Source organism: Scardinius erythrophthalmus, assembly GCF_964197995.2.
Source record: "Scardinius erythrophthalmus genome assembly, chromosome: 3".
Classification (NCBI taxonomy): Eukaryota; Metazoa; Chordata; class Actinopteri; order Cypriniformes; family Leuciscidae; genus Scardinius; species Scardinius erythrophthalmus.
The window spans coordinates 38,162,324-38,190,307 of NC_138223.1; the positions used below are offsets into that span (position 1 = coordinate 38,162,324).

General features: G+C 37.8%; 2 protein-coding genes across 6 annotated transcripts; one reads left to right on the forward strand and one right to left on the reverse strand.

Moving 5' to 3' along the window:
* Positions 1 to 33: 33 nt before the first annotated feature.
* On the forward strand, positions 34 to 14,875 carry tmprss3b (transmembrane serine protease 3b; the record flags this gene model as incomplete). The annotated part of the gene is made up of 13 exons (XM_081360713.1): positions 34 to 105; positions 1,295 to 1,580; positions 1,793 to 1,915; positions 3,079 to 3,198; positions 3,474 to 3,597; positions 5,780 to 5,908; positions 7,335 to 7,381; positions 7,710 to 7,875; positions 9,908 to 10,077; positions 10,180 to 10,275; positions 10,487 to 10,614; positions 10,721 to 10,870; positions 14,813 to 14,875. 13 exons carry the CDS (start codon positions 34 to 36, stop codon positions 14,873 to 14,875), a joined length of 1,674 nt encoding a protein of 557 aa, XP_081216839.1.
* Positions 13,349 to 27,940, reverse strand: pknox1.2 (pbx/knotted 1 homeobox 1.2). Of its 5 annotated transcripts, none has more exons than XM_081362256.1 (11): positions 27,805 to 27,932; positions 26,345 to 26,457; positions 24,056 to 24,201; positions 23,791 to 23,962; positions 22,576 to 22,746; positions 22,383 to 22,497; positions 20,814 to 20,911; positions 20,503 to 20,631; positions 18,316 to 18,392; positions 18,075 to 18,238; positions 13,349 to 15,169 (listed from the first exon to the last, which is right to left on the reverse strand). In XM_081362256.1, exons 2-11 carry the CDS (start codon positions 26,393 to 26,395, stop codon positions 14,970 to 14,972), a joined length of 1,323 nt encoding a protein of 440 aa, XP_081218382.1. In that variant the 5' UTR covers positions 26,396 to 26,457; positions 27,805 to 27,932; the 3' UTR covers positions 13,349 to 14,969. The 5 variants fall into 5 exon arrangements, with proteins under 5 accessions (XP_081218382.1, XP_081218383.1, XP_081218381.1 ...); XM_081362257.1 differs by having other exon boundaries at positions 26,345 to 26,452; positions 27,805 to 27,930; XM_081362255.1 differs by having other exon boundaries at positions 22,383 to 22,746; positions 26,345 to 26,452; positions 27,805 to 27,940.
* Positions 27,941 to 27,984: the final 44 nt, after the last annotated feature.

Genomic DNA, 27,984 nt, shown 5'->3' on the forward strand with positions numbered 1-27,984 from the left:
GTTCATCCAAGATGAGAGGATGAGAGAACAGTCATGGCTTCTTATTCCCAGAGCACAGGAGAGACGGAGCGGCCGGGTTCAGAGGGAGGAAGCCGAGAGGAGAGGGTAAGGAAGCATGACCAGCGGCGTTTGCTGGTGTCCTTGTGTTTCAGACACTTAAATTATATCAAGGTTGACAAGGCGCGTCTATCAGCCGCCACATACTCTCTCTCTGGTGTCACTCCATCCATCATGCTCTTTTTTTGTCATTACACCGTGAATACACTTGTGTGTACAACTTAATTGTGAAAGTGTACTTGGTGTAAAGCTTTCAACCATTTCTTTTTTTGGTATGGTAGAATTTTAAAAAAGTATTGTTAGAGAAATGAATGAATGAAATTATTTTCTAAAAAAAAAAAAAATTGTAGAGTAAAAACAGTAATATTGTGAAATATTATTACAAATTAAAATAATAGTTTTCAATTTGAATATATTTTAAAATGCCTGTGATGTAAAGCTGAATTTTCAGCATCATTACTCCAGTCTTCAGTGTCACATGATCCTTCAGAAATCAGTCTAATATGCTGATTTCATGTTCAAAAAATATTTCTTATTATTATCAATATTTAAAAAAGTGGTGCTGCTTAATATTTTTGTGGAAACAATGGCACACTACCACTAAAACTTCACCTTTTAATAACAAAGCAGTGTTCACCTTTTATGATGAACAATGTTGCTGCCAAATATTTATGTGAAACCATAAACTACCATTAAAAATGTTGCCGTAATTTCACACTTCATAGTAATGACAAAATACATTTATTTCAACAAGACTCGTTAAATTTGAATTTATAAAGTTTTCTATTTCCAAAAAACGTTCTATTCATCAATGAATCCTGAAAAAAAATCAATCACGGTTTCTTAAAAAATATTAAGAAGCAAAACTATTTTAAACATTAATAATAATAAGAAACATTATTAATATCTGAGCAGCAAATCATCATATTAGACTGATTTCTGAAGGATCATGTGACACTGAAGACTGGAGTAATGATGCTGAAAACTCATCTTTGCCATCACAGGAATTAATTCCATTTTAAATTTATTAAAATAGAAAATAGTTTGTAATAATTGTAATAACATTTCTTTCTTTTTACTGTATTATTGATCAAATAAATGCAGGTTTAGTGAGCATAAAACACTTTAAAAACATAAACCAACAACAATATAATTATTCCAAAAAATGTGACTGGTATCGCTTGATATCATTTTAAAAGTGTTTCTTTTTCGTCAGTCTTCTCACCAAATTTCTCAGGATTTGATAGAGGACGGCACTGAATCTAGAGCTCTTGAGCTGGTCTCCGTCACAGAAGAGGACCTTCCCATTGTGGAGACCCCCAATACTTTCAACGTGAGCTCCTTCAGCAGTCAAAACAGCCATTCGATTCAATTCTACGACCCGGGCTCGCAGGACCCCCACGTCCCGGTCGAGTTGCCTACTGTGGCGTCAGCTCCACTGCCTGTGTACAACAAAGTCCACAACATTCAGATCCCACCCAGCCCAGGTGTGCCCGTCATCAAGGTCCAGCCCTTCCTGGATGGTAAGCAGGCTTCTCGCTTTCTTGGTGTCACAGTGTGTAAGTAAATTGGAATGGCTTCGGTGTCTGGTTTACACGGCCACCTCAGTTACTTGAGGTGTTAAAATGTGATCTAATCAGTCTTACACCACTGGCAGCACTGGCCTTCAGCAGACTGATTTATTCAATCAATTATTCAATCTCTCTCTCTCTCTCTCTCTCTCTCTCTCTCTCAGGAAAGGACCTGTCAAACTTGAAATCTTTGTGTTGGCCGTATGTGTCTCGCAGATTGCTGGCTCTGCTTATCATCTTGGTCTTGCTTATAGTCTTGATTCTGTCTCTAGGAATAGGTTTGGGAGGTGAGAGTGTGTTTTTTTAAATAATTTGGGCACAACATTTTTCCTAACTTAAGATGTTTTTGAAAGAAGTCTCTTATGCTCACCAAGGCTGCATTTATTTGATCAAAAATACAGTAAAAACCAGTCATACTTTGAAATGACTTTTGCATATACCTTAAAGCTACACTGTGTAATTTTTTAAGTTGATTCTTAGCAAAAAAACACTTTGATCTTTCAAAATGATATGTGCTCATTAATGTGTAATTACTTCTATCAACTAATCAAGTATTCTCATAAGTGTATAATCTGCAATTTAGAATACATACGAGCGAGTCGCTCGAATGGCGGCAGCCATGTTGCGCCTCCATCTTGAAAATACATTAGCCAAAGAGGGACATACCTGGAAATTCAAGCTTTGCCTTTCACGCTTTTACACTCAGTGGCACCGTGACGAATGTGAGGGGGAGATTACTCGCGACTGCCGGCAGATTTGAAATAATACGGCCACCGTAGGAGTTAAAACGCCCTCGGAATGGGAGGGGCTAGAAAGTTATATTGAGTTGGTAGTCATAAACAATTTCACCACTAGATGGGAGAAAATCCTACACAGTGTAGCTTTAAAATGTAATTTATTCCTCTGGTGCAAAGTGGAATTTTCAGCATCATTACTCCAGTTACTACAATAACTGGAGTAATCTAGATATTAAACAGCAACATTTTTCATCATAAAAGGTGAACACTGAGTAGAAAATCAGCATATTAGAATGATTTCTGAAGGATCATGTGACACTGATAATGATGATGAAAATTCAGCTTTACAGGAATAAATTACACTTTATAAAAAAAGCAGATATTATAAATTGTATACAGTATATAGACAATAAAAGTCAAAGAAAAGTCCACACCATGATGAAAATAAATGTATGTGTACTCACAGTGTGTGTGTGTGTGTGTGTGTGTGTGTGTGTGTGTGTGTGTGTGTGTGTGTAAAGGTAAGTTACTAGTGTCTTCCTTACTACTGAAACTCATCTTGAGCATCGGGAACTGTAAATGATTAATGAGCTCCACCTTTGACAGTAGGTCACTGCTAACAGATGGTTGTTTTAAGTTCTCTTATAAAGGAGTGTGTGTTTGTGTGTGTCGGTCACCATCATGCATTTTGAAAGCACTCTCTTTGTCTCCAGTGGGTCTGGAGAGTTGCTCAGGAAAGTTCCACTGCGGGTCGTCGGTTCGGTGTATCAGCAGAAAAGCTGTGTGTGACGGAGTCAAGGACTGTGAAGATGGAGAAGATGAACTCAACTGTGGTGGGCTGATCCCGTCCGTCTCTTCCTGACATTAAGCACAAAATCAAAAAATTCACCCTATGTATTGTTTTAATACACGTTACTGTGAATCATGCATGTCATTCCAAAGAAAAAAAACATATATATAATCAAACAACTTTCCACGCCAGTTTTGTCATCAGCCGATCTATAAGCAGATCTTCCAAGTCAGACCCCAGATGTTAACCACTGACAGCATGTGAAGCATGCATGTCTTAACTGACCCGCATCTCTCTCTCTCTCTGCCTCGGTCTCAGTGCGTGTGAGTGGCAGAAGCTCTGTGCTGCAGGTGTTCAGCAGGGGCTCGTGGAGGACTGTGTGCTCTGAAGGCTGGGATTCTCACCTGGGCTCCTTAGCCTGCAGACAACTGGGATACAACAGGTACAATCAGGATTACAATAAATCTTTATAATTTAAGTATGTCGGGGCAGATGGATTGCCTTCAAGATAATATTTGAAGGCCCCCAATGTAAACTTATATATTTCTCTTGTATTTCTGCTATAATTACAAGGCTGCTTGGTTTCAAACTTTGTTTTTTTTTTTTTTTTACAAAAACTTGTCAATAGATTAACATAGTGTCAATAGATTAAATTGAACTAAAACAACTATAAAAAATATTATAATTAAAATAATTGAAATTTTGCAAAAAATAAAATAATAATAATTCAGATTAAACTAAATTGAATTAAAATTCCAGTCATTTAAATTTCAGTTTCAAGAGCTGTTATTCTTAGTTATATATGTATAGGTTATATATCTCTCTCTTTTTTGTGATAAAAAAAAAAAAAAATTGTCGGATAAAAAATTGCGTCGTATAAACAGCCCCTTTTTTCCTCGTCTGATTCAAAATGATTGAACGTGATATTATGATGTAGCCTTTATTTTAGCTTTGTGAGACTTACATCAGATTGGTTGTTTTGTTTTAGTATTCTAAGCAAAAATCAAATGTTGTTTTAACCCAATGTGGTCCCAATGTAAGGTTGAATGATGCAAATATTTTCTTTTTTGAATCCGACTTTCCTTTCAAATAAGCAAAAATGATCATTTAAAGCCGAAATTTTGAAGCCCTGTGTTCACTATGATATTAATAGCGGTTGCTCTTTAGCTTACAAATGAGCATTTCAGTCACTCTTTTTCTCAGGTCTAAATCAAATAGACTCAAGCCTGAGGAAGAAGCATTTAGGCCAAAAGACTGTCAAATAAGATCAGTCCAGTGACTGACGCTTTACATGGCAGATCGTTCAGTACTGAAGTGTCTGCAGATATTGATGTTCAGGAGTGTTTTTGGTATCTGATAAAGCAGTCAGGACTGTGGTTGTGAGATATCTTACCTTCAGAGGTATGAACGTCTGGTCGGCCTTATATTTCATTAAAATTGAAATTTATTTTCAATTGGCATTTATACATCTTGGGCATTTACACATCTCTGTTAACTAACAGCCATCATCACCGCCCATGTCTGCTATTTAGGGAAAATTCATTTTCCAGAGCAAAGCAGGGATTTCCCCCTTTTAAACAGAACTATTGTGATACTTTTCTCGTGTGTGTGTGTGTGTGTGTGTGTGTTTTCTTGCACTGTGTGGGTGTCTATGAATAATAATGTGCCTCTGTTCCCAGTGGCCTCATTACCTGCATAGTTAATCCAATTAAAATCAGTCTGCCATTAAATGAAAGAAGAAAAAGAACATCATTGCAAACGCTGTTTCACCTCAACTAGGTCAAGATGTTACATTTAACACCTACAGTCTCCAGTCTTTATTTTAATTTTAGAGGTCTGATCTTTTTGTTTGGCATCACTGTCTTTATTATGCATCTTGGCACTTGAATTTAGTAGCTGTTTTGGCCAGAAATAACAATTAATTACAGTCCCTCGGGCCACGTCTCCTTAATAAGAGAACCGATCAGCATCAGCTAAAGTCAAATGATTTCATCTGTTCAGAAGTAATAGCTTATGAATGAAAGTAAATAAGTGTGAAATTGAGAGGGAAAGAGAGAGATATTTCTGTGTTGGGTATAAAAGGTTCTACATAGAACCCTAAAGAGCACTGTATGCCCCAAAAATTCTTAAATTATACATAATACTTTCATGTTTAACAGGTTATTAAATGTTTTTCTAGTGATAAAGTATGTCTGTATAAAGATATATCTGTTTAATTCATAAAATGTAATTAAAATAATACAATAATTTGAACAAAACTAATTACAACTAAATCCATAAAATAATTCAAAGATGGAAACTACTAAAAGGTTCTAAATATGAAGAGCTTGACAGAACCTTGAAGGTTCTATATCGAGCCTTTTCTTCTAAGAGTGTAGTTTTGTGTCTTTTAGCATTTAATAACTATAAACTTAATGAGAATGTACTCAGTGCTCCAGCTGTAATATATGAGAGCACTTTATTCCCATGTAATTGTTTTGATTATACAGCCAATTTACACTGGATTCAAATCTTTTTCAAATTGTGCCATTTTAGTGTTCAAGCATTATCCCATCGATTCTTTGTAAAGTAACTTGGTAATAACTAGTAATTTCTCTTTTGTTCTGCTCTCTCTCTGATTGTAGTTACGTAAGCTCTGCTGCCATTCCCATCTCCTCTATTGAAGCAGTATTTCAGAATAATCTAGTGGCTCTCAATATGAACCAAACAGCCCTTCCAGACACCATCAAGATCCACAACTCTTCATACGTGAGGTAAACCTTCTTTTATACACCTGTGTGTATTATCGCTTTATTAAATGCTGCCAGGCCAGTTGTTGGCGATGTCACTTTGTAAAGAAACTAAACGTTTTTGTAGTTTACAGGGAGACGATAACTCTATCGTTTTCAAAAACGTGCACTTTGAAAAAGTCTGGGTTTTCAGGCCCCCAAAACGCTGGTGTCGGTAAATGAATGGCCGAAATACATAAAAAGTTGTATGTTTAAAAAAAAAGAAGAAAATTGTGTCGTATAAGCAGCCCCTTTTTTCCTCGTCTCGTCTGATTCGAAATGATTGAACGTGATATTATGATGTAGCCTAGCCTTTATTTTAGCTTTGTGAGACTTACATCAGATTGGTTTTGTTTTAGTATTCTAATCGTGTGTTCACACCAAACGCGAATTTAATTATTTGCGCGAGTAGATCACATACAAAGTCAATGTAAAGACACGAACAGACGTGAATTCGCGCCAAAAGCATCGCCCAATTCGTGTCATTTGCGCCGCCCGACGCGAATTCGAGTCTATTCATGTCTTTAGATTGACTTTGTATGTAATCTACTCGCACAAATAAGACCCCCTGCCAATTTATTAGCCCCCTTGTTGAAGTCAGTACCTGGTTGCCTAATCCTAATCCCACCCCTAATCCTAACTCCTCCCCCACAACTAATCCTAAATCTACCAATACTAGGGGAGTAATAATTTGGCAGGGGTCGAAATTCGGCACAAACTGTAACGCGATGCGAATATACACTTCGCTTTTGCACACCATAAGCAACATAAAAAATATGTTTTTCACAATGTTTTAACCCAATGTGGTCCAAATGTAAGGTTGAATGATGCAAATCTTTTCTTTTTTTATCCGACTTTCCTTTCAAACAAGCAAAAATGATCATTTAAAGCCCACATTTTGGAGCCCTGTGTTCACTATGATATTAATAGCGGTTGCTCTTTAGCTTACAAATGAGCATTTCAGTCACTCTTTTTCTCAGGTCTAAATCAAATAGACTCAAGCCTGAGGAAGAAGCATTTAGGCCAAAAGACTGTCAAATAAGATCAGTCCAGTGACTGACGCTTTACATGGCAGATCGTTCAGTACTGAAGTGTCTGCAGATATTGATGTTCAGGAGTGTTTTTGGTATCTGATAAAGCAGTCAGGACTGTGGTTGTGAGATATCTTACCTTCAGAGGTATGAACGTCTGGTCGGCCTTATTCTTGGCAGCTGAGATGAGGTTTTGAGCAGAAAAAAGAAATGAGACATCTTGACTCCATGCTGCAATAAAATGAGAGAGTTGTGACAGTTTGACATGACAAGTCAATATGCTTTTTAGAATAAAAAGATAAATGAACAGTTAACTATATGCGTAGTTCAGTCAGACATAAATATTGATGCCACTAAAAGTGTATTTTCTATTATTCCAGAAAGACTCTCTGCAGTTCTGGTATAGTGACAGCTGTCAAATGTATAGGTGAGTGGCTGATAATAATCTTAAAAAGATAAGCAATGAGTGTATTGTTGCGCAGTTTAAGTTAATCATACTCTCATAAAAGTTAAGATTGTCTTCATCTTGGAAATATTATATAGTCAGTAATCAGTTGGAAACCACCCAGAACACTCTAGAAATGCCTTAGCATTAAACTAGAACACTCTTTACAGCTGTACCGTATGCATAGTAAAAACACTCAAAACCACTTAGCAACCTCATTTTAACGCTGCAGCAACATCCTGGAGTTGTGACAGTGAAAACCAATTTCCCCCAGAAAATTGACAAATCTAGTTTGTGTGTTGTTGTGTAGAGTGTGGTACCAGGCCAACCGTCCACAGTCGTATTGCGGGAGGAAACGTATCGAGGCCTGGACAGGTCCCATGGCAGGTCAGCCTAAACTACCAGAACCAGTATATCTGTGGAGGATCAGTCATCAGTGAGCGCTGGATACTTACTGCTGCTCACTGTGTCTATGGGTGAGTATATCATTCAGAAACAGCTCCAAGCTGGTTTATACTGCTTCTGTGATGGTCCAGACTGGTCTATACTGCTTCTGTGATGGTCCAGACTGGTCTATACTGCTTCTGTGCTGGTCCAGACTGGTCTATACTGCTTCTGTGATGGTCCAGACTGGTCTATACTGCTTCTGTGCTGGTCCAGACTGGTCTATACTGCTTCTGTGCTGGTCCAGACTGGTCTATACTGCTTCTGTGCTGGTCCAGACTGGTCTATACTGCTTCTGTGCTGGTCCAGACTGGTCTATACTGCTTCTGTGATGGTCCAGACTGGTCTATACTGCTTCTGTGATGGTCCAGACTGGTCTATACTGCTTCTGTGATGGTCCAGACTGGTCTATACTGCTTCTGTGATGGTCCAGACTGGTCTATACTAGTTCTGTGCTGGTCTATACTGGTTCTGTGCTGGTCCAGACTGGTCTATACTGCTTCAGACTGGTCTATACTGCTTCTGTGCTGGTCCAGACTGGTCTATACTGCTTCTGTGATGGTCCAGACTGGTCTATACTGCTTCTATGCTGGTCCAGACTGGTCTATACTGCTTCTGTGCTGGTCCAGACTGGTCTATACTGCTTCTGTGCTGGTCCGGACTGCTCTATACTGCTTCTGTGCTGGTCTAGACTGGTTGTTGATGATCTGGTGCTGGTCCAGACTGGTCTATACTAGTTCTGTGCTGGTCTATACTGGTTCTGTGCTGGTCCAGACTGGTCTATACTGGTTCTGTGCTGGTCCAGACTGGTCTATACTGGTTCTGTGCTGGTCCAGACTAGTTTATGATGGTCTAGTTCTGGTCCAGACTGTCTATACTGGTAATGTGCTGGTCCAAACTAGTTTATGATGGTCTGGTACTGGTCCAGGCTGGTCTATACTAGTTCTGTCCTGGTTCAGACTAGTTTATGATGGTTTGGTACTGGTCCAGACTGGTCTATACTGGTTCTGTGCTGTTCCAGACTAGTTTTATGATGGATTGGTACTGGTCCAGACTGGTCTATATTGATTCTGTGCTGGTCCAGACTAGTTTACGATGGTCTGGTACTGGTCTATACTGGTTCTGAGCTAGTCCAGACTAGTTTAGGATGGTTTGGTACTGGTCCAGACTGGTCTATATTGGTTCTGTGCTGGTCCAGACTAGTTTACGATGGTCTGGTACTGGTCCAAACTGTTCTATACTGGTTCTGTGCTGGTCTAGACTAGTTTTTGATGGTCGTGTACTGGTCCAGACTGTTTTATACTAGTCGGATGCTGGTCCATACTGGTTCTGTGCTGGTCCAGACTGGTTTATGATGGTCTGATGCTGATCTAGACTGGCTTATAGTGGTTTTGTGCTGTTTATACTATCTTGTGGTTGTCTAGTGTTGGCACAGACTGGTTTATACCAGCTCTTAACTGATCCAGACTGGTTTATGATGGATAAGTTCTGGTTCCGACTGGTTTGTGATGGTCTAGTGCTGGTCCAAGCTGTTTTATCGTGGTCTGGTGCTAGTCCAGACTGGTTTATACTGGTTCTATGATGGTCCAGACTAGTTTGGAATGGGCTGGTCCTGGTCCAGGCTGTTTTATGCTAATCAGATGCTGGTCCAGACTGGTTTATTCTGATCTGGTCCTGGTCTAGACTGTTTTAACCTGGTCTGGTACCAGTTCAGATTGGTTTATACTGGTTCAGACTCATTTATGCTGATCCTGAGCTGGTCTAGATTAGTTTGTGATGGTCTGGTGTTTTATCCAGGTTGGGTGCTGGTCCACGATACTGGTTCTTTGTTAGTCCAGACTGGTTTATGTTGTTCCAGGCTATTTATCCTGGTCTTGTACCAGTCCTGACTGGTTTTATACTGGTTCTGTGCTGATCCAGACTGGTTTATTCTGGTTCTGTGCTGGTTCAAATTGGTTTATGCTGATCTTATACTGGTCCAGCATAGTTTAAACTGGCTCTGGGATCATCCAGATTAGTTTATGATGGTCCAGTACTTACATCCGTGATTCTTTTTTTTCAAAGTTTTGCTCAGCCAGTGTTATGGACAGTGTATGCTGGGATGATAGACCAGCCATTGAGTGTAGCAGGAGCTCTCTCTGTGGAGAAAATCATCTACCATGCTAACTTCAGGCCAAGAGGACTCAGCTACAACATAGCACTAATAAGGCTTAAACTACCTTTGTCTTTCAACGGTAAGAATTTGCTTTTTGTCTCTGGCTGAAATATTTGTAAAATAGATGGCTTTAAAAGCATGATTTTAACGAAATGTATCCCTTTTTTTTCTTTTGCCCCAGACCAAGTAGCCCCCATCTGTCTGCCTAGTTATGGCAAGAGCTTTAAGGATGGACAGATGTGTTTAATCTCGGGCTGGGGAGCCACAGTGGATGGTGGTGAGTGTGGATCCATCAGCTGTTAATACATTTTTAAGGGGAAGAAAAGAAAAAAGAAAAAAACATGACAAAACATAAAATTATTTGTGAGCTCCTATCTCTTCTGCAAATGCTTGTGGTAAACAAGTTTCACAGCTTTTGAAGACATGTTGAGGACTATATCGTTTTGTATTTTTGGAGTTCAGAATGCACATGTGTGTGTGTTGTGCAGGAGAGACCAGTATGTCCCTACAGGTCACTCAGGTCCCGTTACTGTTCGGCAGAGAATGCCGCAGACGGGGTCTGACCTCATGGAACATATGCACAGGATACTTGGAGGGTGGTGCTGGTACATGTCAGGTATTGCATCTTTGTGTCATCATAATAAACTACAATAGTCATTATTGAAACAAGTACACTTGAATGTATTTGCACCTTAGTTTAATCCCTAGTCTTCTGTCTGTAGGGCGATAGCGGAGGGCCGCTGGCCTGTCAGGGGTCCGGGTGGACATTGGTGGGGACAGCCAGCCGGGCTGAGAGCTGTGGGCAAAAAAACAAACCAGGCGTTTATACCAGCATAGCTGAAGCTATCACATGGATTCAGCAACAGATGGAGGTAAAAAACAGTTTTTTTTCTAAAAATCAAAAACAAAAAACACCCTACACTTCATTATTTACAAAATGTTTAAAGTTGGAATTCAGTCACTCACAAAAACTGAAAGTACTTATTTAACATTTTGACATTATTATTAATGATAAAGGGCAGCTTGACATTTGTTGGTTAAAATTTAAATATATTTTTTCATTCATTTCATTTCATTTCAATTACCCTTATTTAACCATGTTAAAAACTGGTGCTTGGACAAATTTAATATATTTTCTAGATTATTCCAAGCAACAGAATCGTTATACTTATAATTTTTCCCAAGCTCTGTTAAGACCCAAGGAACACTGAGGTAATAACAAGTAATTAAAACAACGATTATAGTGGACTTTTGTATTGGATAAGCTGAGAGACAAGGGGTTAAACCACTGTTGGACTTTTTTTAACACCAGTGAAAAAAATCATTCAAGTCAACAGCATCTCAAAAGAAACATCATTAATCAGACAATATATTCAATACATTATAGACCTACCTTGATTTTTTCTTCTTCTAGAAATTTCTGTCACACAGAACCAAACAAATGTAACATGAGTGAAATGTGTAAATCAACTGAATTGTTTAAAGGTTTGTGATGGGAAACTCACCATGTTCACATTTAATCACCCTCTTCTTCTTTATTTTGACCTTGGAAGTACTTTTCTGACTTTTTTATATTTTCAAAAAGCAAGAATTAATATTTATTTATCATGTTAATTATATAATCTTTTTGCACACTTGTATGATCTTGCACAAATGTTTAAACTGTGGAAAAATAAGTGAATAATAACTGTAAATTAGACAGTCATAGTTACCTAAGCCTCAGGGTAAGTGACGGAGCCTGTACGAGTGACATTCAGTTAGAAGATGGCAGCTGAACTTTATTCTCATTGGATGATTAGCACTCGGATTTATATTCCATTAACTTTGTTTCCTGGCTGTCTTGGTTGATCATTGGTAAGTGATCCTCAGGGTCTTTTTGACCTTTGAAATGGTTTTTGGACCACTAGAGTCATCTAGAGGCGATTGTGTTATACTGTTCTGCACCTTCTCAAGCTTTCTGCAGTTAATTGAGCCACAGACCCAATACAGACACCATTCACTCCATTTGTTTGGCATATGATTTTATCTCTAGCCATTCATTGGGGTTTAATTTCATGCTCAAGTCATTTGATATTAAAGTTTTACATTAAAGTTTGATATTAAAGTTTTTATTAAAGTCTCATATTTACGGGGACACTAGTATTTAAGAAATGCAAATAATAGTTTTAATTTAATTTAATTTATTTTTTAACAGAAAGAAGAGGATCAGCGTCGTTGAGCACCTCATGGTGGATGAGCTTCTGCTGACTTACATATTTCCATAACTAACATCTGACATTACCATATCCAGCATGGCTTATGAAGGAGAAACGTGTGTATATATATAACTCGAAATTCCCCCTTCATAAGCCATGTTGGTTTAATTCTACTGACCAGAACAAAAATACAGTAAAATACAAATTTTTAATGAATAGTTTAAACAGTTTATTTGTAAAATGCTATTTATTGTACTTTTTTGTTTGTTTATTTGGGTCCAAATATATTTATCATTTATTTTATCATTTATTTATCCAAGCATGTTAAAACGTTTTAGTGCATATATTTTTGTATGTAAGGCCAAATGTACACACTTAACATGCAATGCATTTACTACTCTCATTAAAATGATTAATGTTATTAAGACATTTACTGTATTAAAATTATGTTCTTAAGGGGCCGTTTACACGACACTGTTTTCAACTAAAAATGTAAATCCTTTGCGTTTTGGCCGTTCATTTACACGTCAATGGCGTTTTGAAAGCCTGAAAATGCTAACTTTTGAAAATGGGTTTCAAAGTGTAAGTTTTGACATGACATTTGACATTGACACGTATTACGTGTTTAGTCTACAGAAGCATAGTGTATCTTTACAAAGTGACATCGCCAACTACTGGCCTGGCATGAATAATACAGCGTTTTAAAGACATTTTCATGCGGATCCGTATGAACTGGGATCATTTTGACAACATTGTCGTCTGTACGCAAAAAATGCAAAGGAAAGACTTTAAGGAAAGTACATTGTTGTTGTGTAAACGTACCCCAAGTCTCTATTCTGCTCTTTCAAATCTCTACATTCTTCCCTTCCACTATTTAAAATGTACAAAAGTGTTGCAAAATGAGTAAATGCTAAACCAGACTAACAAATCCGATTAGAAATGGACCAAAAATAATAACAACAACAATAAATAAACAACTTTCTGTGAACTACATTACAATTTCACCCCAAGCCAAATGATTTATTTGTTTGCGCTGCAGACTCAGTGAAGGTTACACTAAAAATACTCTCTCGGCCCTGACATGAATGTGGCTCATGACCTCTGATGTCATACTACAGGATGCACAAACAAATCAACTCACACGCAACAGTGTCCTTCAGGTACAGTGTTCTTTATTACAAAAATGAAGAGTCTGAAAGGCAAATCTGTGTGTGTGTGAGAGAGAGAGAAAAGAGAAAAAGTTCAGCGTTTAAACCTCCTCATGCTAAGCTAACGAAGTTGACTTTCTGCTTCTGGGTTAGTCATCTGACTGATGGCATCACAAGACTAATGCTGGAAATGAAAAGCCGCTCAGTACTGACAGCCTAAAGCACATACTGAATACGCGAAATAACTATAAAACAGGATATATGAGCTCAATTAAGTGACAGCTGTAAAAAGAAGAACCTGGGACAAACATGTCCATAATCCAAATTTTATATCAGCTTCTATTGTATTGAAATATACCATCAAGGTTTAACTAAAAGCTCAACTGTACCAATCTCATGGAGTTTACACTGATAGATTTGTTTTCTATTTGTGAGCATACGGTATGTTTCTAAAAAATAATATTGTATGTTTCTTTACAATAATAAATGAAAACACATGCAATCAATCCTTAATATTGAAAACATTTGTTTTATCCACTTTGTTACGGTGAAAAACATGTTTTCCTGTGAAAACTGTCCATGTTAGCGTGGAATAAAAAAAAGAAATCAGTCATAAATGTTTAAGCTGAAGGGGTTTAACATCAAGGATGCGTCCCTTTGCTGAAAAATATACATAAATACAAAGTCTTGTTGACGTCCTTCTCAGTTCAACTTCGGTTAATATAATCATTAAAAAGAAATAACATTTCCTTCTCATACAACAATTACAGGCATTGAATGTCGCAAACAATAATCACGACCTTGCAAAATATCATTTTTGGACACGGTATCCATGTCGATTGCACAGGAAGTGACATCAGAGACCGTCTCACATTGCGGCATTAGAAATGTAAAAATGTAAGGCTTCAGAGTTTATGCCTTCAGCGTACAGTATAATCCATTCTTTGTACTTTGTACTAAGTAGTTCCCACAAACCTCCTGCACGTTAAAAGTGTTTTTTTTTTGTCTTTTTCATACATAAATACTCCTTACAAAACATAGCAAACCAGAGCAAAACAAACAAATGGAAAAAAACAAACAAATTGGCACCGATCAATTGTGACAGTGTACTATAAAAATAGTTCCTTCTTTTTCCTGGTGCCTGATTAAAGCAAACACAGGCATGCAAGAGACGAAATCTCATTGTCACAGTATCTGAGACCATGAGGATAAGTAAAACCGAATCATCCAGCATCACTTTTTTTTATTTCCTTCTTTTTAGCTCTTTCAAAATGTGCTTTAGACACTTTCTTTAAATTTACACTATCATACAAAAAGTGCACTCGGCTTACTGTGTCAATAATGATTTGTGTGTTCCGCCGTGAGAGAGACTTGTGCTTTTGTCTTGGCTTTTTACCTGCGTGTGTTTGTGTGTGTGTGGGTTGTTTCGGTGTGTGTGGCTTTAAGCCCTTTTCTCTGTACTCCAAACAAGCTGTTTGACAGCTTGAGGATGTGTGCTGTGACCTTCAACACGGCAGCCGAGGTGTTTGTGTGAATGTCTCTTAGTGCTCTAATGCTCCTTAAACATCTCTCTCTATATACTATATACGTTACTGTGAGAGTGTGTGCGTGTGTATGTTTCAGTCCTACTACAGCGAGTCGCTGGTCTCCAGGCCCAGCCTGGTCATGTCGGAGTGAGAAGGATCATTGTCCTCGTCCTCTTCGTCGTCTTCATCATCATCATCCTCACTGTGACCTCCCATCATGACCTGCTGCATGGCCAGCGTAGCTCCATCTGATGACAGCGTCTGTAGTCCGTCCTCACCCACACCGACTGTAACTGTGGTACCTGAGAATGACAACCATATAATTCAAATATATACCGTATATTCACAAACAAACCTCATTGGTTCTTGCTGAAGCTCAAACGTGCTGCGTAACACAAGAATTAGGGCTGGGTATCGTTCAAAAAATTTCGATACCAATACCGATTCCGATACCTTGATTTCGATACCGGTTCCTGAACGATACTTTTTTCGATACCAATTTTATGAAATCCATTTTTAACAAGATTACATAACATATTACCTCAGAAAAACTTGGTTTTATTTTTTCAGTTTGACTCATGCTCCTTTAGTCAGTGCACAAAAAAAAAATCTTTTCCTGGATTTTTTTTGTGCGTTCCCGAGATTAGACCTTCCTTAACATAATGCCGAAAACCCGAAGTCTCTAGGTGGTCTGTTTGAGGAGTAGATAGAAGTGCAAGATTGGTGCGCACAGACAGAACAGAAATCATGAGTTAACAATCGCAATTTTGTCCGGTGGAAAATTGCGCTAAAAAAGCACAAAGGACATATACATGTACATAAGGAACAAAATATTTTTTTATAAAGAGCTTATGCTCACCAAAGCTGAATTTGTTTGATCAAAAATACAGTAAAACTTGTAATATTGTGGAATAGTATTACAATTTAAAATCTTATTTGAATATATTTCAAAATGTAATTTTTTCCTGTGTTGTCAAAGCTGAATTTTCAAAATCATTACTTCAGTGTCACATGATCCTTCAGAAATATGAAAACAGTTTTTGGAAACTATGATACATTTTTTCATGATTCTTTGATGAATAACATTTTCAAAAGAACAGCATTTATTTGAAACAGAAATCTTTTGTAACATTACACATGTTTTAACGTCATTTTTGATCAATTTAATGCATCCTTACTGAAAAAAATTCTGACCAACACATTTTTGAACGGCATTGTACATTCAGTAAATTGCAATATAAGCACTGTCAGAGTTATCAACAAGGTATCTCTTCATTTACCAGTCAAAGACGGAGCAACCTTCTTCTCTTATGTTTACTCCGTGCACTGTCAAGGGCTTCATCATATCTGTCGTGGTACCGGTCTTTGCAGCAATTATTTTACCGCAAATACTGCATCGCGCGCTGTTGGCATCGAGCCTGGAGAAATGTAGCCACACTTTTGATCGACTTTTCCACATCTTTAGGGTATTGTGAGTGTGTGTGCTCGCTTCTCATTGAGTATGTGCGCGAGTTTGTGTGAGTGTGCTCGCGTCTCATATGAGAATGTGCGTGAACAGTTTGTGTGCACACGCGCGTCTCATATGAGTATGTGCGCAGAGAGTTCCGCGCATATGTGCGTGAGCGACTTTAGGCGTGTTGTTGTGCATTTCATATGTATTTGTATGTATGTATTCGATAGTATCGAGGAAATTCGGTCGGTACCTAAAAAGTATCGAACTCGGTACCCAGCCCTAACGAGAATGAACCTCATTGGTTCTTGCTGAAGCTCAAACGTGCTGCATAACACACGAGAATGAACCTCATTGGTTCTTGCTGAAGCTCAAAGTGCTGCGTAACATGAGAATGAACCTCATTGGTTCTCGCTGAAGATCAAACGTGCTGCGTAACATGAGAATGAACCTCATTGGTTCTCGCTGAAGATCAAACGTGCTGCGTAACACACGAGAATGAACCTCATTGGTTCTCGCTGAAGATCAAACGTGCAGCGTAACACACGAGAATGAACCTCATTGGTTCTCGCTGAAGATCAAACGTGCTGCGTAACATGAGAATGAACCTCATTGGTTCTCGCTGAAGCTCAAACGTGCTGCGTAACACACGAGAATGAACCTCATTGGTTCTCGCTGAAGATCAAACGTGCTGCGTAACACACGAGAATGAACCTCATTGGTTCTCGCTGAAGATCAAACGTGCTGCGTAACACGAGAATGAACCTCATTGGTTCTTGCTGAAGCTCAAAGTGCTGCGTAACATGAGAATGAACCTCATTGGTTCTTGCTGAAGCTCAAAGTGCTGCGTAACATGAGAATGAACCTCATTGGTTCTCGCTGAAGATCAAACGTGCTGCATAACATGAGAATGAACCTCAGTGGTTCTCGCTGAAGCTCAAAGTGCTGCGTAACATGAGAATGAACCTCATTGGTTCTCGCTGAAGATCAAACGTGCTGCGTAACATGAGAATGAACCTCATTGGTTCTCGCTGAAGATCAAACGTGCTGCGTAACACACGAGAATGAACCTCATTGGTTCTCGCTGAAGATCAAACGTGCAGCGTAACACGAGAATGAACCTCATTGGTTCTTGCTGAAGCTCAAACGTGCTGCGTAACACGAGAATGAACCTCATTGGTTCTCGCTGAAGCTCAAAGTGCTGCATAACATGAGAATGAACCTCAGTGGTTCCTGTTGAAGCTCAAAGTGCTGCGTAACATGAGAATGAACCTCATTGGTTCCTGTTGAAGCTCAAAGTGCTGCGTAACACGAAAATGAACCTCATTGGTTCTTGCGGAATTTGAAACGTGCTGCATAACATGAGAATGAACCTCATTGGTTCTCACACAAAGCGAACATGCTTGATCTTCCATTTACCACAACTGGCGTCCATATGGATTAGTTTTACGATCTCTTTAAGAACTTTTTAAAGCATCAAAGTGGTAGTTGCGTAGACTGTCAATGGAGGGACAGAAATCTCTCAGATTACATTAATATATCTTTATTTGTGTTCTGAAGATGAATGAAAGTCTTGGGTTTGGAACATTAGGGTGAGTAAATGATGACAGCATTTCTATTTTTTAACGAATTAACGCTTTAACGGTGTGAGGTGTGCAAAAGAAATCACCCCTCTTACAACTTAAAATGTACCCCTGCGCCCTCAAACAAAGTAATACTCTGTGCAGTTTTAATCTATGATGTCTAAAACGTTGTACCGTCTTCCATGGTGACCTGTTGCTGGGTAACAGAGGAGGCGAGGGAGTTGGGCCAGAAGCGTTGTAGGGGTCGTGTCTGGGGCGTCTTCTTTTTGCTCTTGGGTGTGTCTGAGGAGCTGGCGTCCAGCATAGGCTGAAGGATCCGTCGTCGAGCGTTAATAAACCTGGAGACATTGAGCCAATCAGAGGAGATCCAGATGACTAACCTAACCCTACATATGTAAACAGTGTGATAACTCACCAGTTGTTAACCTGCAGCAGTGTGAGGTTGGTCTGCAGGGCAATCTGTTTCTTCTCATCTTCTGTAGGATATGGGTGCTGGGAGGAACATAAATAAAATGGTCTTGCACCTTCTCTCTATTGGATAGTGTCTGTATTTTTACACTCTTTAAATGTTAACTTTCTCTTTCTCCATTTCATCTGAACAATGTCTCTCTGTGGGCCGCCCATCTAAACAGAAGCCTGACAGAAAAGCTGCCCGCCAGGCTCTTCAGTGATCAGTGCAGCGTCTCCAGAAGCTCAGTCATATGAGCAGCTGACATTTGTGAGAGTGTGAATGTACGTGTGTGTCTGCTTCACGAGCCAGTCATCCACACCTACCGGCTCACTTAATTCATCTATACATTTAAAAAAAGCTCACTGCAGTTCTTACAAACAAAATCACCTTCAAGCAGTCAGAATGTTTTTTCTCAGCTTGAGAAGCTCTGTGGTCTGATAATGTGAAGTTTTCATAATATACAAGCAGATTCAGTGAACAGCACAACAATTAAAATTTGTTTTCAGCTATATTTACAGATTAAATAAAAATATTATGAAATTTAAATAATTAAATTATTCATAAAGAACAAAAGTTTTTACATAAAAAATAGGTCATTTTTATAGTGTTTAGTGCTGCACGAGTCTGGTTAAATTGAGAATCACGATTTTCTTGTTTAGAATATAGATTCTCTCACAATTCTGAATAGACAACTAAGCAAAACAGTCTATTTAAAAATGATTCAATTAATTTGAATTAATTATTTAAAATGGTTTGAATGAAGGATTCAATGACTCGCTCATAAAGACTTCACTTGTTTCATTACTAGATGAATCTGTGTTTGAGCGAATCTCTTGAAAGAATTATTCAATGTAAAACATATTCTTAACAGTCACTTGTCGCCACCTACTGGTGTAACAATGTAATTGATGCAATCTTTATTAAAGGGGTTGTTGAATATGATTTCACTTTTCAAACTCTAGTTAGTGTGTAATATTGCTGTTTGAGCATAAACAACATCTGCAAAGTTACAACGCTCAAAGTTCAAAGCAAAGGGAGATATTTGCTTTTAAAGAAATTGCTTTTTAAAGGACTACAACAAACGGCTGGTAGGGACTACACGACATTCCTCCCGGGTTAGTGACATCATGAACCCTAAAATTTACATAAACCCACCCCTGGAACACGATTTATAGATTATCAAGACAGAATATGCTAATCATTCAAAGATAACTACACATAATAGCTACATAAATTCCTCAACTAACCATTCAGAAATGTCCTGTTGCATTCTACATGTTGTCACTTCTTGATTCTCTCCATCTTTCTGACTCTGGTTTGAACAAAAAAGGCTAAAAGTTTTTGAAATTTTCAGTGCATGTCTGTGTGAGGTAAAAGGACACAAGCTGTTGAAGCTCCGCCCACTGTACTGGGAGCAGCAGCTCATTTGCATTTAAAGAGACATACACAAAAATGGTGTGTTTTTGCTCACCCTCAAAAAGTGACTATTTTAACATGGTATATAAAAATATCTGTGGGGTATTTGGAGCTAAAACTTCACATACACACTCTGGGGACATCAGAGACTTATTTTACATCTTGTGAAAAGGGCATTATACCACCTTTTTAAAGTGTCAAGTTACTTTCTAAAGGCGATTTACTCTATTTTGATTGCTGTCTTAGGCATCAGTGTTTATATCTGAACTATAAACTACTATCCCAGGACTGTAATAGAGAAATAATTATACTCTGTGGTTAAAAAGACTGTTTGTGAAGAGGTTTTATACTTATGCAATTATGCAACTGCTCTCTCTGGGTCAGCGGCAGTACCAAGACATATTTGAATGTTCCGCTGTGAACATACTTGTCAAAGGTTTAATAGACAAAGACGAATCGCTGTCATTTAGGAATATGTGTGCATCGGTGTTTTAATCAGGATCGCTGCCTTTTAACGATTAATCATTCAGCTCTAATAGTGTTTAATACACACTAGCGTTCAAAGGTTTATGGTCAGGCACTTGATTTTACTGTTTGGTCAGATTGTGAATAATTGTCTTGATACTGCAGGGTTTTAAAAAAATAAGAGGATTTGATCGATCACTCTTTCTGTGAATAGGCAATTAGACTGGCCCAACACTATAAAACTGTGAAGGACAGAAGAATCTGACTTACACCGATGTGCTGGAAGAGCCAAGAACGCATGACGTTGGTGGCGTGTTTGGGCAGGATGCCTCTCTTGGCCTTAGACGAGCTGTCCTCCTGACTGAAAAAGCTCAGATCCTGGTTCAGCTGCAACTGAAGCTGTGGGCAAACCAACTCAGCTGTCAAGAGTGTGTGCATGTGTGCTAATGCCATCCATAATGTAATAGATTATGAAGCTGTGCTGTTAGGTAATTGGATCAGCACATCTTGAGCCAATCAAAGAAACTTTTAATACTGGAATAAACTGCGTGACATGAGTGTGTTTGGTGACGATCTCTCACCTGTGAGTTCTGGATGCGTATTGTTCCAGGTGACAGAGTCTGTGTGACCACCTGTCCCTGTGGAGTAACAACTGTAACGGGCTGATATACTGTACCACCTGGACAGAACAAACACATGCTCACAGAGTCAATATACCACAAAAGAAAACAGAAAAAAAATGTTTAAGCAATTAAATTATTTACAAAGATACAAAGTGTTTAATATACATTAGCATTGAAAGGTTTAGGCTCAGTAAGAATAGTCGGTTGCACTTTATTTTAAGGTTTCCGTGTTACAGTGTAATTATACATTTAAGTACCGAGTAATAATAATTAACTACATGTACTTATTATAGGGTTAGATTAGGGCATGGTTTAGGGTTAGTTGCATGTAATTATGCATAATTTATAGTAATTACTATAGTAACTACACTGTGCATAGTGCACTATAAAATAAAGTTCCCAAATAGTTTTTTTGCTGAAATAAATCAATTCTTTTATTCAGCAAGGACATATTAAATTGATCAAAAGTGGTAGTAAAAAGTCCATTTAGGCTATTACAAAACAATTATTCATCAAATAATCCTGAAAAAAGGTATCACGATTTCCACAAAAATATTTAGCAGCACAACTGTTTTCAACATTGTTAAAAATAAGAAATGTCTGTTGAGCAGAAAATCAGCATATTAGAATGATTTCTGAAGGTTCATGTGACACTGAAGACTGGGGTAATAGATTGCAACAGTCTGGTTCCGGCAGTAAAAAAACCCCATTCATTTTCTTCATAGGGAATTTTTTTTTTATCGTGTTTAACAGTGAAATTTGTGGTGAAAAGCTACATTACCCATATGCTGTACAGAAAATTCCACTAATCAGAGTTGAAACAAGCAAAAAGCTCTTTAGCTCCGTCCTCTACCATGAAGCACTACGAATGACGAATGCCTCTCAAATACTGAAGTACTTGTAAATATGTATATATATATATATATATATATATATATATATATATATATATTACAATAAACTACATAAATATTTTATATATATAATCAACATTTTTAAATGCATAGTTTTATGTATCTCCATTCTTTTTTAATTTGATTATGCTGTTTGCAATCCTTTATGGGATTGTAGTTCTTTCCCTCACTAAAGCCTTTGTATTTTTGTCTGATTTTCAAAAACGTTTTTGTTTCAAAGTTTTTAATGTAATGATTCACCTCGTAGCTGATTGGCTTTGTTCATGGCTTATAATGCTTTAATGAAAAAAAAAAAAAAAAAAAAAACCCTATGGGAGAAATGAATGGAAAAAATACTTCCGGAACCAGCGCCGCTGTGGCTGCTGAAAATTCAGTTTTGCAATCACACTAGATTACTTCCTCTACCCCAGTACAAGAGAGCTTATCCATTACGTTTAAGCTATTAGTTGCACTGTATTCATCATTGAAGTGAACATAAACGCTGTTTGCAACCTGTTTTACTTCCATATGTAATGGGATATTCAGTGCGTAAAACTTTTGACACTGCAAATGTGAGACCTAGGAAGAATTCAGACTGAGAAAGAAACACGGCAGAGTAAAACAATCAACAAACCTGTTACAACCTGTGTGGGGTTTACAGTTGTGACAGTAACGTTGCCCTGTTGTAAAGCCGACGCTGGTACTACAATACCTTGTGAACTCATGGCTCCAGTGAACGAGCTCAGCGGCTGCGAGGAGAACATGTGCACAGCGGTTATTTTCTGAGCGAAGATGGAGGCAGATTTCCACAGTGTTTCTGAATGTACCTGAGTCTGCGTTGGAGAGTAGGGACTTCCTGGCTCTCCGCTGAGCAGAGTCTCACTGTTCATCTTGGTCTTGAGGCAGGCGATGTAGCGGCTGCAGAAATCTTTACACAGGTCATTTACCTTCTCCAGCTCCAGCAGGTGAATCCGTAACACCTGGATGGCCTTCACCATCTGAGCCCAGTGAAAACATACAGTACATTTAACAAGCGTTCAGATAATGACTATTTTCATTTCTTCACCAATTATGTAGATCCCCCAATGGACTCTGATGAGTGTGTGAAAATGATTCACTTAGCACAAATATTTATAATAATGTTTTCAAGAGGCCAGTAATTGAATTATTTTAATGTTATAGTAGAAATTAAAATTTTATTCCATTTTGTCAAAATAAAAAAGCCCTAAAAACTAAAGCTGTCCTTTTAAATGCTACAAGTTAATTTAGACTTCACATCATTATAATGTACAGAATGAAAAATGGAAATACATTTTGAGATTTAAGTGTTATTAAATTCACAATGTTTTGAAATATTAACTTAAAGTGAGTGTTAGTTGACGGAAAAAGTAATCAATGTGTAGAAATAGTGGAAATAAACATGCATGCTTATATATCCAATACCAACTGCTATCAATAAATAAATAAAATTGTTAATATTGCCCAATAACTGATATACCATGCATCCCTAAATATACACTACCATTGAAAAGTTGTGGGTCAGTATGTTTCATTTAAGAAATTAATACTTTTATTCAGCAAGGATGCATTCAATTTATCAAAAGTGACAGTAAATTTCATATACATGCTGTCCTTTTGAATTTTCCATTCATCAAAGAATCCTGGGGTTGGGGGGGGGGGGGGGTGATAATGGTTTTCACAACCCAGCACAACTGGGTTCAACTGATAATAATATGAAATGTATATTAGAATGATTTCTGAAGGACCATGTGACACTAAAGACTGGAGTAATGATGCTGAAAATTCAGATTTTATAATGTATATAAATAAAAAAGTTATATTATATTGAAACAATACTGATACACAATATTACTGATTTTACTTGTATTTGTGATTAAAAAAAAAGCAGCCTTGGTGAGCATCAGAGACTTCTTTCAAACCCATCTTACTGACCCTGAACTTTAGAACGGTAGTGTAAATATTTTAAAAACCTGCTTAAATAATTGATCAGAACTACAGTTTAATGCCAAGGTGCATCTTACCAGATTGTCCAAATCAGGGTCCTCACTGAAGAACGCCTTGCCTTCTTTCTCTTGGTTTCGCACAAAGTTCTCGATATCCACATCGAAACTGGCAGAGGTCACGCACTCCGAGCTCTGAGTGGATTGCTCGCATTTCTCAAAGAGCAGTGCCAACAGAGGGAACAAGGGGTGTCTGACAGTCAACAAACACATCGCTCTTTTAAACCCAAATACATATCCAAGAGCAATTTAAAAAAAACAAGCCACAAGAAAAACAGGAAGTTACCTGTAAATGGCCGTCTTGTAGACCTCCATAGGAGATTGTGGCTCAGGCGGTGCTGAGCTGCTCTCCTCTTCCTCTCTCTCCTCCTCCTCCTCTTCTTCCTCCAACCTCTCCTCCACTTGTCCCGCCGCCTGTTCTCCCACTTGCATCTGCATGGGACAGAGGAGGAGGGGGGGTTTGGGTAGAGAATAAATGTGTGAGGTATGTGGAAGTTAGCAATGTCAGCTGGCATGTCTGCGGGCGGTAACGTCCGTGTGTGGGCTCAGGCTTCTCTGAGAAACACAGTCTCTCTGTCACAGAGCAGACCCCAGAGCCGACGAGACCCTGAGGGTCGACATGGGGTTTCAAATCACGTAAGAAAAACTCGTTTTTAACAAAGGCGCTTCTCTCTCAAATCTTAGACCACTCTATCTTTGTCTGTCAGATTTAGAAAGGTTTCACAGATTTAACGTAATGGTTTTTCACATTAGTTTCAGGCTGTTCAGCAGAAAAAGAGAGGACATAGAAAACTACCTTGAGTGACTGTTTGACTTAACATGCAAGATATCCAAATAAGGGTTATTATAGGTAACTAAAAGCATAAACATTTCTGTTACTTGAAATAAAAGTTAACTGAAATAAAGTAAAATATAAAAGAAAGTATTTTATTGAACTATTTGTAAAGGCAACATTTCTCTTGATGTACTAAAATAACTAACATATTATATATATATATATATATATATATATATATATATATATATATATATACACACACACACACACATATATACTGTATATATAAACTATTTAAAATTACAAAGACAACTAAATCACTAAAACTAAATTGAAAAATATTAATTTGGAAAATATTAATAAAAACTATAATAGAATCTCAATGATACTAAAATAACACTGATCCAGATATCTTGGATAATTATAATGCAATAATCCATTCATATATATATATATATATATATATATATATATATATATATATATATATATATATATATATCCATCCATTCATATACTATAAAGCAAAACAATCTCTGTTACCATAAATTATACGTTTGTCTCTGTAAAGCTGCTTTGAAAATCTACATTGTTAAAAGCGCTACGTAAATGAAGATGACTTGACTTGACTTGATATATTAAAATGATAATATATTATACACAGTGTTGGTTTCTTTTCTCATCTGTACAGTTTTTTTTCTTTGTACATCATAGTTGGACAGGCCCACATGATTGAGTGCATGTGATGGAGAGCAACAATAGTGTTGATTGAAAAGGGGGAGATGTTAAAAATATTTAACGACTGCTGGAAAATCTCGGGTTAGTCTCGAGTCTCTCTATCTCTCCATCCGATACCGCAGAGGTCAGACTTCCAGGAATTCACAAGACATCAATCTCAGAGTGTGAGACGTTAGACTTGCATGTTTACAAAACGCTTATTGCTTTTTTTAAATTGCAATATAAAGATCACTTTATTTAAAGGAATAGTTCACCCAAAAATTCAAATTATCCCATAATTGACTCACCCTCAAGCCATTCTAGGTGTATATGACTTTCCTCTTTCAGCCGAATACAATAAGAGTTTTATTAAAGCTGCAGTCTGTAGCTTTTTTGGGTTAAAAATTATCCAAAATAAATTTTTGAGCAAGTACATAACCAGCCAGTGTTCAAAACTATCTGCTTGCCGTAGCTCGATTCAAAACGGTATAACAGCTTGTAATAATGTTTTTAATTCCAGTGGTACTGGTGGATTTCCGCGGGAAATTCGAGCATGTCTTTGCACCATTACGTCACATCTGTACACATAAAGAAGGAGTCTCGGCTAGTAGGCTATGTTGCGTGTGAGGATGTTGGAGGTGGAGATTTATATCCTTTTCTCTCACAGCACTTGATATAATTAAATTTATCAATTTGATGGCGGATCCAGAAAGGTTCAAACGACACCAGTGACAACTGGAGATATCCAGTTGTAATCCATAAAAGTAATCCAAAAAAGTATGGATTACTTTTATGATGGATGGATGCGCTTTTTGGAGCTTCAAAAAATCAAGCACTTTTCAATGCCATTACAGAGCTGGTAAAAGCCAGGATATTATTTAATATACCGGTAAATCTGATTGTGTTCGGCTGAAAGAAGAAAGTCATACACATCTACGATGGCTTCAGGGTGAGTAAATGTTGGGATAATTTTCATTTTTGGGTGAACTATTCCTTTTAAAAGGTCAATTAAACACATTCACACAAAACAAAAACAGTGTTCCATTGGCTGTTTAATATTAGCTCTTTGGCAACACAAACCTGTTCAGCCTCTTGGTAATCCTCCATGGACACCGATGGGGATGTCATCATAGTTACTGTTGCCGTGGACAATGCTTGGGCATTCTATAAAGCTGATCTTCAGCACCACTAAACTGCCACAACAAAGAGAAACATGTATGTGGAAGAGCTACCAAACAGCATTAAAACCTGCCACTCTTTACTATATAGTGGAAAATGAGTAATATGCAACTATAAGCATCGAATATGATCTTATCTGTAGGTGTATAACATATAATTGTATTCATTTGATAAAACTTTTGATTTCATTTATTTACATTTAATTTATTGCATTAGGGCCATTTAGTGTTTTACTGATGGCCGTTATAAACGGCCTACCAACATGCACACTTCAGACAAATAACAATAGTTTTACTATCAGCCTTAACTAACTGAACAATTAGTATTTTGTTCTCAAATGTTTAAATGATTATAGTAAAAAGCGTTTTAAAACAATTGTCTTAATTTCAACAAATTTTGCACCTTGTGTGTGTGTGTGTGTGTGTATATATATATATATATATATGTTAGCTGCATGCGCTATGAATAAAAAACTTTATGCGCTGCATATAAGTGACAAAACGTAAAGTATTGTTTTATTTATATTATAACATTCATGTGGTTAAAAACAAACGTATGCTGAATTGGATAAACATCTGCAGTGGTCTTTGCGATCGGACGAATACAAATTCGAGATATAAATAGTAACATCGTTAAACGTATCTGCACTGCGATAAGACTTCAATGTGTGATTCTCTTTGAGCTGAACTGAGAATATCGTTACATTTTAAAACATCATCGATTCTCTCATAACGTTCGGAGCGATTAATTTCTCGTAATGTGGTCTTATATATCTTCGTCTTTTTCTTCAGCCACAGATGACTGTATCTCATTCTCTATATTACTGTAGGCGCCATGTTTGTACTGAGCCTCTGTTCAGGTTCAAACCCATTGCCTTTAAGTTATAGGTTTATATCTAGTGTTTTATTCGAAGCGCTCTCTATTCGTCCATAAGAACCGCTGGCGCAATCAATATACAATTAAAGTACGCAACCTTACGTCATAACGAAAAACATCAGCCTTCTTGAGTTTTCGCTGACTTATAAAATTATCGTCGCTGTCTCTTTAAATATAATAAAAAGCCTGCCCATAATCGCCTATCAATCAATCTAAGGGACATCGGGCTATCCCTCCCCACCAGTACAGCCGCCATTCGCACTTCTACAAAAGATCATAAAAAAAGAGCTGGGCCTTGACTGTGTCTCGAGCCAGAAATTCTCCCCCGAAACCGCCGTCCAAACATCTGATTTCAGGCTCAAACCATCCTGACCGCGCGCCTCCCGCGGAAGCTCGATCTTATGTGCCGAGTGCATTTTTAGTGTGTGGCCCAGATCGCCTGATTGATAGGGAGTCGGAAAAGAAGATTTTGAGTGACAGCTTACCTTAGTGCCAATCTTCGTCACAATGACAAGCGGCTGCAGCAATCGGGACCCGCAGTTCTTCCATGTCGTCACAGCGTAACGGCACGCAGGCAACTTTGCTCATGAATATTAATGAGGTGGGAGGAGACATTAACGGTTTAGGGAAAAGTGCTCGCCCCCTGGAGACTTCTGTGGGGACAA